This window comes from Camelus bactrianus, chromosome 26 (genome assembly GCF_048773025.1).
Source record: "Camelus bactrianus isolate YW-2024 breed Bactrian camel chromosome 26, ASM4877302v1, whole genome shotgun sequence".
Lineage (NCBI taxonomy): Eukaryota > Metazoa > Chordata > Mammalia > Artiodactyla > Camelidae > Camelus > Camelus bactrianus.
Window position 1 is genome coordinate 30,795,879 of NC_133564.1, and position 12,507 is coordinate 30,808,385.

A 12,507-nucleotide genomic window follows, 5' to 3' on the forward strand; every position below is an offset into this window, starting at 1 on the left:
TGCCCCGCAGAGACTGAATTCTCAATATTTGCCGAACTGAATTGACCTGAATTCTGCTTTCAGACTGAAATCTGAAAGCAGCCACTACCCCAGGCTTCCTCCCGGAGAGTTCTCAAACCCTGAGATGTCTATTTTCTGAATGCAGAGAGAGCTTCCGGATCATTATCGGCCATGGATGGAGATTGCCAACCAACTTCCTCACTTGATTGAGAGCGGCCAGCTTCGAGCTCAAGTGGATAAGGTACCACTTTCTGTGTTCTCTTCCTGACCCCCTCCTTAGGGTCAGGCCAGGTTTCATCGTCACACGGCCTTCCTCTCTCAACTGTTTGGCACTGGGTCAACTGACCTATCACAGGAAGCTACTCATCCTGCGTGAGGAACAGCATGACATTCATTTCTGATATGACAAGTATGTTTCCCTAAACTTTTCAGAGGCTGCACAGAACAATTCCTGGAACATAAGCATTTAAGAATTTGTTTCAAAAAGGAAGACAATCTGGTTGGGAACTGCCAGCAAGGTGCTGGGTACGATTCAGCCGGGGCTGGCCAGGCAGGGACATGGAAATGGTGTCCTCCATCCAAATCCCACGATCAGTGCTCTGCTCCCCTCCTTCCGCGTGAGGCCACTCGGAGTGACCACTGGGGTCTCAAAGAAGAGCTGGGTCAGAGACTTCCTGAGTCATCAAGCCAGGGTTCTCTGGTTCTTCAGAAATAATTGCTAAGTCTATAAACGCCATTTAATCAGAGAAGATGTGCGACACTTTCCAAGAGTCTGTAAGGAACGGTGACCAGTCCTGGTCCCGGGGACAACCACCGCGGGAATTATAAGAAGGTGCGATGGGAAGAACGCAGACCTTGACTCAGGGAGACCTTGACTCTCAGTTTCACCACTTAGTCGCTATAAACCTTGACCAAGTTACTTAACAACTACTTAACAAGTAACCGGTCACTTCTTCTGCTCCCTTATTTATAAAGTGGGAGGAATTCTGGGCCCCTAGAACTTCCATGAAAACTAAATGACTTTTGGAATAGTCCTTTCATAGTTCCTGCCACACAATTGTGTTCAATAAATAATTATATTTCCCTCTGTTCTCTTCATCTGTCTTAAATCACACCGATTTGGAGTGTCATGTGATTTCAGAGATATTTGAGGGTTTTTTTTTAGGATTCTTAAAAAATTGAACAATTCCAATTTTTTAGGATTTAAAAAAAATTGAACAATTATAAGTTTTTTAGGATTTTTTTTAATTGAACAATTACAAGGGTTTTTTGTTTTTTAGTTTTTTTTTTTTTAATACAAGAGGTTTTCCACCCTCCAAAATTCCCCTTCACTGTCTTAGATATATTTCATGCCTACAATTACAAATTCATTTAAAAAGGCTGATTGAATGCCTGCTAAGTGCAGGCACAAGGTTTATGATCCTGCAAGAGAAGCAAGGGACTGTTCTCAGTGTCTGTGAGGACGGCAAACTAAATCAAAGAATTTTTTTTCCTGCTGGATAAAGTCTCATTAATGTGACCAAAGAAATACAAAAAGAAGAAACAAAAATGAGAGAGAGAGAAGGGAAGTATCTGTGAGTGAGGGAGAAGAAGAGACAGCACCAATGATGGGATAAAAACCTTAAGGATCTCTGTGTTTTATTAAGCAAATTATATCAGATCCAGAAATGGGTCCGTAGTACCCACGCCGAGCATTCAACCTAAGCGAAAGGAAGACCCCCAGATGCTCCGTCTCCCATCTCAGAGTGACAGGGCGAAGAAGCAGGGGGAGCCTGGGACAGTCTGCCCGAAGGCAGATTACAGTTCAATCTGTGAGCCGCACAGTCCTCCGCACTGGGCTTTCCTCGGGCTCGATGTGACTGAACCTCCGTAAGTGAAGTAGGGACCTGCTGAACTGGTGCTTCTCTTGTGTTGAATGTCAATGAGGAAAGGCCAGGTGTGTCCAGCTAACTTCCGGTGATGGAAAACCTGGGCGCTGGGGAAACAGCTCAGGACGGCAGTGGAATCAACCCCCTGACACTCCTGCTGGGTTCAACAGTGTCTCTCCAGGGATCACGTCTACCTGGAACCTGTGCAGGTGGCCTCACTGGGAAGCAGGGTGTTCACAGGTGTAACCGAGGTAGATAAGGGCCGCATGGTACTGGGGAGCACTCTAAATCCAGTAAGACTGGTGTGCTTACAGTAGGAAGGGGATTTGGACACAGAGGCAGCTCATAGGCTGGGACACCACGTGAATGAAGACAGAGTCAAAGATTGAAGCAACGCACCTACAAGCCCTTAACGCACCCCGAGAGCGGCTGGCAAACGCCAGAAACTAGGAGAGAAACATGGATCAGATTCTCCCCGGGAGTCCCAGAGGGAACAGACCTCACAAACACCTTCATTTCAGACTTTCAGCCTCCGGAACCGTGAGAGAACACATTTCTGTTGTTTTAAGCATCCGGGTTTGTCTTCATTTGTGGGGACAACCATTGGAAACAAACAAGACGCTCGTGGCCAGTCTCTATCCTTCTAATTACATATAGAACAACTAATGAAATGAAGCCACACTCTGAAGACTTCACCACCACAGACTGAGGCTGCATCTACTGGAAAAGCACCCTGAGATGCAAATGTGATGGCTTCCACGACCACGTGTGGAGCTACGGACCAAGACGTTTGCTTCTGCTAGGCACAGAGAACGTAAGTGAATTCACACGTTGAGTAAATAAGAGACAGGACCAATGATGGAATAAAAACTTAAAGGATCTTTGCACCTTATTAAGCAAATTATATCAGATCCAGAAATGAGTCTGTAGTACCCACACTGAGCATTCAACCCAAGTAAAAAGAAGACCCCAGAGGCTCCATCTCCCATCTCACAGTGCCTCTGGGCCAACCACCTTGCTCGCAGAAAGCCCCGGTGCACCTGTCTATTAGCTCTTGGGGAAAGATAAAAACTTGGTCACTGGCTTAGAGTCACCCATCTACCAGGAAGATTTCCCTTCTCCGCCCTCTGCCGCAAAACACTGCAGGCAACTGACTAGCTCGCAGGAAGCTATACGAGAGGAAACATGGAAATAGTCTGGAAACGTGATCAGCCAACGTTATTGGCTTCTAATTGTCGTAACCCTAGCCTCCATTCCTTCACATGAGCAGAGAATCCCAAGTTACTAAATGATATGAAGAGAATAAGCAAGTCAAAAAGGAGGAGGAAGAGACAGAACATTTAGCTTCCGATAAAAACCAAAAAGATGAGATCAGTTATTTCTAAATTCTAATTAATGTCTCCAGTGTATCTACTTCATAAAAATGTAAAGTTGCGAGGAGACGGAGAAGATGGCGGAGTAGAAGGACGCTCGCAGGTCACCCTCTCCCACAAATACACCAAGACCCACATCTACAGACCCACTCAGCCAACCAGAGCACCTGTGGAACTCCGACAGAACATCGCCCTCTTCAAAAGATAAAGACACCAAAAATCTGGTAGGAGAAAAGGAAAAAAAAAAGAACAAAAGGCAAAGCAGCGCGGGACGGGTCCCGCGGGGAGGGAGCGGCCAAGGAGGACTGGTGCTCGCTCGTTGGGTCTCCCCTCTCCAACTGAGAGGCCAGCGGGACGGAGGGGGAGCCTCCGAGGCTCGGATCTGTACAGAGCAGCCCTTGACTAACAGAACTAAGTTAAACGGGCACACAGCGTCCCCCCAACACCCAGCCTGAGACGCGGGCCGGCAGCCGCGGGCAGGGCCAGGCTGCACAAGCCGGGCGGAGGACGGGGGCGGCTGCACGGAGGCAGCCCCGGGGGAACGCAAGGGGCTGCGCGCCGTGGCTGTGGGTGCACAGGGCAGAACAACCTGGGCCCTCCATAAAACAGCAAGGTTGATGTGCTCTCGGGGAAAGGGTGCACAACCCCATCTCTGAAAACCCGCGGAAAGTTTTCGGGGGAAGAGAGGCGGGGCTCAGGCACAGCCGCCATATCCTCCGCGCTAGGAACTCAGGCGGGGGCGGGGGCAAAACCTGCATCCGCACCGAAGGGCTTAGCAGCCTCAAAGGCCAGACTGAGACTGGCCTGCAGCCTGGGGCAGATAGGATCCTTCCATCCTGGTACCTCAGAGAACTTGCTCCACAAAGACAAACAAGGAGCTGGGTTTTGGCTCGGAGCGGGGACAGGGCTGTCCCTTGGTCTTCCCTGAGCCCACCTGCGGAGCGCCGACCAGGGCGGAGCGCGCAGCCGCACAGAGAGCGGAACTACCGGTGGTGCAGGTAGAGGGAGAGAGGCCCCCCCCCCCCGCCTTTCGGGCAGGAACACAGCCCCTGACCGAGGTGCTGGGAGGGGGCACGACCCGCCCTCCTACCCGGCCAGTCTGCAACATCTGACTGCGGCATCCGGAGGAGCAGCGACCCGCCCGCCCACAGCAGAGGAGAGCTGCACCTGACCCAGTGTTGGGAGGAGGCGCGATCTGCTTGCCGACAGGGGCTGGGAGCAGCACAGAAGAGGGCGCCAACGGAGGGCCCCTGAAAACAGCAAGCTGAGCTTCCAAAACAGGACGAAGACAGAAAGACTTCACATTAAAAGCACACAGACTCCAGGAGAACACCGACAACCCCCCCCCTTTTTTTTTAAATCTGTTTTTACCTGTTCTATTTTCTATTACTCTCTTAATCTTTACTTCTTAATTCATTTCTATTTCTCTTGGGGTTTGATGTTCTGCTGTTGATTAGACACAGGTTTCAAATACATCTATTCATCTCCCCCCCCCCTTTTTTTGTAAAGGTTTTAAAAGGACGTCCCAACCCGATTAATACTCTGCTTCAACTCACTCTTCTTTTATTCATTATACACTGTTTTCAAACCCTCTTTCTCCCTTCTTTTAAAATTCTCTCTCTCTCTCTCATTTTTTTTTCTTTTTTTCCTAAGTTCTATTCCTAAATAGGCATCAGATAAAATCCTTAAGGACCAAAATAAACAACTGATACTCCATAAACCACAGTGCCAAAGAGGTATGAGCAAGATGAAGAAGCAGAAAAACCTTTCCCAATTAAAAGAACAAAAGAAATCCCCTGAAAGAAAGATCAACGAAATAGACATCGATAGCCTACTAGATCAAGATTTCAAAAAAGGAGTGATCGAATTGCTGAAGGAATTAAAAGAGATAGTGTTTAGAGATATAAAATATGTCAAAAATGAAACTGAAGCTATAAAGAAGAGCCAAGTAGAATGGGTAAACTCATTGACAGAGATGAGGAATGATCTAATACCTGTGCAAAGCCGACTAGATAATGCAGAGGAACGAATTAGTGACCTAGAAGACAGGGCAATAGAAAGCACCCATTCAGAAGAACTACAAGAGAAGCAAATAAAAAATAATGAAAATAGCATAAGGGACCTATGGGATAATATAAAGCGTCCCAATCTTCGCATAATAGGGGTCCCAGAAGGAGAAGAAGGATCAAAGGGGATTGAAAAGGTTTTTGAAGAAATCATGACTGAAAACTTCCCAAACTTAAAGAAGGAATCAGATATCCAAGTACAGGAAGCTCAGAGGGTCCCAAACAGGAAAAACCCAAATAGACCCACACCAAGACATATCATAATCAAGATGGCCAGAGTCAAGGATAAAGAAATGATTCTAAAGGCAGCAAGAGAAAAGCAAAGAGTAAGTTACAAGGGAACCCCCATAAGGCTCTCAGCTGATTTCTCTACACAAACACTACAGGCCAGAAGGGAGTGGCAAGATATATTCAAAGCCCTGAATGAAAAAAAGATGCAGCCTAGGATCCTTTATCCAGCAAGGCTATCCTTGAGGATAGAAGGAGAAATAAAGAGTTTCACAGACAAAAAAAAAAGCTGCAGGAGTTTAGCAACACTAAACCCATGCTAAAAGAAATATTGAAAGGGCTATTCTAAATAGAAAAGCAGCAGGATGCTACAGAAATGAGAAACACACAATTGGAAAGGTGATAACTCATGAATTACAAATAAAGTAAACATGAAATTATAAAAGAAGACATACAAATCACTGAGAGTGGGAGAGGGAGGCAGGGAAATATAGAATATTTTTTTCTTTCTTTTAAAAATTTTTTAACAGTAGGATGGGTTTGAGATCATGTTACTATCAGTTTAATAAAAACAGTTATAGTAATGGGTTGATAGATTTACAAAAAAGGGTAACCACAAGCCAAAAATTTACAAAGGAGTCACAAAAATGAAATAAAATCCATGATAATACAAAGGAAAATTACCAAACCACAAAAGGAAGAAGAAAGGAACAAAGAGGATATACCAATTCAACTGCAAAGATAGGTTCAAAATGGCAATAAACACACATCTATCATTAATTACTGTAAATGTTAATGGACTAAATGCTCCAGTCAAAAGACACAGAGTGGCAGACTGGATAATAAAGCAAGAACCTTCAATATGCTGCATACAAGAGACCCACTTTAGGGAGAAGGACACATATAGATTGAGAGTGAAAGGATGGAAAAGGATATTCCATGCAAATGGAAAAGCCAAAAAAGCAGGTGTTGCAGTACTGATTTCAGACAAAATAGACTTTAAAACAAAGGCCATAAAGAAAGATAAAGAAGGACATTTTATAATGATTAAAGGAGTGATACAAGATGAGGATATTACACTCATTAATATATATGCACCCAATATAGGAGCACCTAAGTACATATAAGAATTACTAACAGAGATAAAGGGGAATATTGATGGGAATACAATGATAGTTGGAGATTTTAACACTGCATTAACATCACTAGACAGATCTCCCAGACAGAAAATAAACAAGGCAACAGAGAAATTAAATACTACAATAGAAAAACTAGATTTGGTGGATATTTTCAGAGCATTACACCCCCCAAAAATAGGATATACATTCTTTTCAAGTGCACATGGAACATTTTCCAGGATCGATCATGTACTTGGGCACAAAAGAAACCTCAACAATTTTAAGAAGATAGAAATTATCTCAAGCATCTTTACTGACCACAATGCCATGAAACTGGAAATCAACAACAGAGAAACAAAGGAGAAAAAAAGGAAAGCATGGAGATTAAACAATATGTTATTGAAAAAACAATGGATCAATGAGGAAATCAAAGCTGAAATTAAAAAATACCTTGAGACAAATGATAATGAAAGCACAACCACTCAAAACCTATGGGACACAGCAAAGGCAGTGCTAAGAGGGAAGTTTATAGCGATACAGGCCTTCCTCAAAAAAGAAGAACAATCTCAAATAAACAATTTAACCCACCACCTGAATGAATTAGAAAAAGAAGAACAAAAAGCCCCAAAAAGCAGCAGAAGGAAGGAAATAATAAAGATCAGAGGGGAATTAAATACAATAGAGATTAACAAGACCATAGAAAAAATCAACCAAACCAAAAGCTGGTTTTTTGAAAAAGTAAATAAAATCGACAAACCTCTGGCCAAACTCACAAAGAAGAAAAAAGAGAGAGCACAAATTAGCAAAATAAGAAAGGAAAATGGAGAAATTACAACAAACAAAATAGAAATACAGAATATCATACGAGAATATTATGAAAAACTATATGGAACCAAACTGGATAACCTAGAGGAGATGGACAAGTTTCTGGAAACATACTGTCCACCAAAACTGAATCAAGAAGAATCTGAACACTTGAACAATCCGATCACTAGAAAGGAAATAGAAATAGCAATTAAAAACCTCCCTACAAATAAAAGTCCAGGACCGGACGGCTTCACCGGGGAATTCTACCAAACATACAAAGAAGAACTCATACCAGTCCTTCTCAAACTCTTCCAGACGATTGAAAAGGAGGGAATACTCCCAAACTCATTCTATGAAGCCACCATCACCCTGATACCAAAACCAGGCAAAGACACTACAAAAAAAGAGAATTATAGGCCAATATCACTGATGAACATAGACGCCAAAATCCTCACCAAAATTTTAGCAAATAGAATCCAACAACACATAAAAAAGATTATACATCATGACCAAGTGGGGTTCATCCCAGGGACACAAGGCTGGTTCAACATACGCAAATCAATCAGTGTAATACATCACATCAACAAGAGAAAGGACAAAAACCACATGATCATCTCAATCGATGCAGAAAAAGCATTTGATAAAATTCAACACCCATTTATGATAAAAACTCTCGCCAAAGTGGGTATAGAGGGAACATATCTCAACATAATAAAAGCTATATATGACAAACCTACAGCCAGCATAGTACTCAATGGTGAAAAACTCAAAAGCTTCCCACTAAAATCTGGGACAAGACAAGGATGCCCACTATCACCACTCCTATTCAACATAGTCCTGGAAGTCCTAGCCACAGCAGTCAGGCAAGAGAAAGAAATAAAAGGGATCCAAATTGGAAAAGAAGAGGTAAAAGTGTCATTATATGCTGATGACATGTTACTATATATAGAAAACCCTAAAAGGTCCACACAAAAGCTACTAGAGCTGATTGAAGAATTCAGCAAGGTAGCAGGTTACAAAGTTAACGTTCAAAAATCAGTTGCATTTCTTTACACTAACGATAAATCAACAGAAGAAGAAAGTAAAGAAACAATCCCCTTTAAAATAGCACCCAAAGTAATAAAATATCTGGGAATAAATCTAACCAAGGAGGTGAAAGAATTATACACAGAAAACTATAAACCATTGATGAAGGAAATTAAAGAAGACTTTAAAAAATGGAAAGATATTCCATGCTCTTGGATTGGAAGAATCAATATTGTTAAAATGGTCACACTGCCCAAGGCAATCTACAGATTTAATGCAATCCCTATCCAATTACCCAGGACATATTTCACAGAACTAGAAAAAAATCATAATAAAATTCATATGGAACCATCAAAGACCTAGAATTGCCAAAGCATTACTGAAGAGAAAGAAAGAGGCTGGAGGAATAACTCTCCCAGACTTCAGACAATACTATAGAGCTACAGTCATCAAGACAGCATGGTATTGGTACCAAAACAGACATATAGACCAATGGAACAGAATAGAGAGCCCAGAAATGAACCCACAAACTTTTGGTCAACTCATCTTTGACAAAGGAGGCAAGAATATACATTGGAATAAAGACAGTCTCTTCAGCAAATGGTGTTGGGAAAACTGGACAGCAGCATGTAAAACAATGAAGCTAGAACACTCCCTTACACCATATACAAAAATCAACTCAAAATGGATTAAAGACTTAAACATAAGACAAGATACAATAAACCTCCTAGAGGAAAACATAGGCAAAACATTATCTGACATACATCTCAAAAATTTTCTCCTAGAAGAAATAAAAGCAAGAATAAACAAATGGGACCTAATGAAACTTACAAGCTTCTGCACAGCAAAGGAAACCAGAAGTAAAACAAGAAGAAAACCTACGGAATGGGAGAAAATTTTTGCAAGTGAAACCGACAAAGGCTTGATCTCCAGAATATATAAGCAGCTCATATGACTCAATAAGAAAAAAATAAACAACCCAATCCAAAAATGGGCAGAAGACCTAAACAAGCAATTCTCCAAGGAAGACATACAAATGATCAAAAAGCACATGAAAAAATGCTCAATATCACTAATTATCAGAGAAATGCAAATCAAAACTACAATGAGGTATCACCTCACACCAGTCAGAATGGCTGTCATTCAAAGATCCACAAATGACAAATGCTGGAGAGGCTGTGGAGAAAGGGGAACCCTCCTACACTGCTGGTGGGAATGCAGTTTGGTGCAGCCACTATGGAAAACAGTGTGGAGATTCCTCAAAAGACTAGGAATAGACTTACCATATGACCCAGGAATCCCACTCCTGGGCTTGTATCCAGAAGGAAATCTACTTCAGGATGACACCTGCACCCCAATGTTCATAGCAGCACTATTTACAATAGCCAAAACATGGAATCAGCCTAAATGTCCATCAACAGGTGACTGGATAAAGAAGAGGTGGTATATTTATACAATGGAATACTACTCAGCCATAAAAACCGACAACATAATGCCATTTACAGCAACATGGATGCTCCTGGAGAATGTCATTCTAAGTGAAGTAAGCCAGAAAGAGAAAGAAAAATACCATATGAGATCACTCATATGTGGAATCTAAAAAACAAAAACAAAAACAAACAAACAAAAACAACGCGTAAATAAAGGACAGAAATAGACTCACAGACAGAGAATACAGACTTGTGGTTACCAGGGGGGTGGAGGGTGGGAAGGGATAGACTGGGATTTCAAAATTGTAGAATAGACTACACTGTATAGCACAGGGAAATATACACAAAATGTTATGATAACTCACAGAGAAAAAAATGTGACAATGAGTGTGTATATGTCCATGAATAACTGAAAAATTGTGCTGAACACTGGAATTTGACACAACATTGTAAAATGATTATAAATCAATAAAAAATGTTAAAAAAAAATGTAAAGTTGCTATGTAAAAGGAACTACTGGAAAGCAAAGAAATAAACAACATAAACCCAAATAAATGGGCGGTGTACTGGTCACCGAGAAACAGAACCGACACGATGTACAGAGATAGAAGGAAAGAGATTTATTGGGAGCGGTTGGTTCACGTGATCACAGAGGCTCACGAGTCCTGTGTTCTGCCACCTGCAAGCTGGAGGCCCAGGAGAGCTGAGAACCGGGGGAGCCAGTGGTATAATTTCCAGTCTGGATCTGAAGAGCCAAGAACTAGGAGTGTTAATGTTTGGGGCCAGAGGGAGAGAACTGCCCCAGCTCAGAGAGGAGATTCACCCTTTCTCCACTTTTTCTGTTCTATTTATGCCCTAAACAGAGTGGATGATGCCACCAGAATTCTTTACTCGGGTACCAAGCTCTTCCAGAATCTCTTCCAAAAACACTCATGGATGTGCCCAGAAACAATATTTACTGGCTATCTGGACATCCCTTAGCCTAGTCAAGGTGACACACAAAATTGACCAACACAGAAAGAAATTAGGTTAGGAGGGTGGAATGGGATGTTCATAAGTGGAATTAGTGCCCTGATAAAAGTGACCCCAGGGTGCTCTGGCCCTCTTTTGCTATCACGTGAGGACGCAACAAGAAGACAGCAGGAGGGTTCTCACCGGAACCCAACCATGCTGGCACCCCGATCTTAGCTTCTGGCTCCCTAAATTGGGAGAATGAACTTTCCATTGTTTATAAGCCATCCAGCCTATGGCACTTTGTTCCAGCAGTCTGCACCAAGACACTGAGTTGTATTCATACAATGGAATGCTATTCAGTGACCAAACTGAATGAGCTATTGATTTATTCAACAGCATGGATGAACCTTAAATACATTTGCTAAATGAAATGTGTCAGAAACAAAAGGGGAGGGTATAGCTCAGTGTTAGAGCACATGCTTAGCATGCACAGGGTCCTGGGTTCAATCCCCAGCACCTCCATCAAAAACAAACACACAAACAAAAGAAATTAAAAAGGCGGGGGAATGGGGTTATGTCAAAGGGGACAATGGGACACGCTAACCTAAATTAACTCCCAGGGCCCAAGCTGGAACAGTTTGAGCAAGCAAATAAAGTAGCATCAGGTGATAACACAAAGTATAAGATAAAGATACATCTGTGTATAATCAGAGATAAAGTGTGGATATTTAACATTTTGGGAAAAAGAGTATTTAGAACCCAGATTTTATTATTCATCTGTGAGCACAAAAGAAAATAAATTATCAGTCAAATCAAGAAGTAAGAAACTATACCATGTAAGCCCTTTGTCTCAGTTGCTCAGGAATGATTCCACCACAGTGACTACAAATCCAAATAAAGGACTCGGGAAAGAGAAATGAGTATTTAAGAAACATTGCCAAAGAGGGAAATTAATGAACGGTATGGTCAATTCTAAGTAATCATTGCGAATGTGGCTGTGTGATAAGAGATGATTTCTAAAATAATGTGTGTGAATCAACATGCTCTCCTGGCCAAGATGTGTTACATGATGGAGCTGAAGTTCTGTATGTCTTTTTAACAAGGCATAGTATGCCAAAGTTGTAATGGCAGATTGTGTTTTGTTTGCTATGCTGTGTTACAAAGCAAAAGAACAAAAAATAATAATGATTATTTAACAGCAAGGTAAGAAGATTTGCCTTATCGGTTATCATGACATCTTCTAAAACTACAGAACTTGAGACCAGTCTTCTGAGACACTAAGGCAGCAATGCACAAAGAGAACCGAACATCTTAACAGAGAGTCTACACAGAGACCCACATAAGTGTGAAATCTTAATAAATAATAGTGATGAAATGATAGATCAGTGGGGAACATAACGGTACTAGGGTGACTTTATTTGCACGTACCACACGCCAATAGCAAAAATCACACGTTGAATCTGCTCCTTTTATCACAAACAGAAATAACTTCATCCCAAATAGTTAAGACCTTACATGAAAAAGACAAAACCTTTGTGAAGACCATTTAAAAGAATAGTCACTTGGACTACGGAAGAATTTTGTAATGATATAAGATTAGGATATTTTTACGATAACTTGATTTCCTTAAAATAGGA

General features: G+C 41.9%; 1 protein-coding gene across 2 annotated transcripts in view; it reads left to right on the forward strand.

Moving 5' to 3' along the window:
- IDO2 (indoleamine 2,3-dioxygenase 2) overlaps positions 1-12,507 on the forward strand; it is a 57,675-nt gene that overhangs the window by 12,854 nt on the left and 32,314 nt on the right. Inside the window, exon 2 of one of the 2 annotated variants that reach the window (XM_010958202.3) lies at positions 146-241. The exons of the other annotated variant lie outside the window; for it this stretch is intronic. Coding sequence (XP_010956504.2) covers positions 146-241 — 96 coding nt within the window. The remainder of the gene's footprint in view (positions 1-145; positions 242-12,507) is intronic. 2 annotated transcript variants of the gene reach the window in all.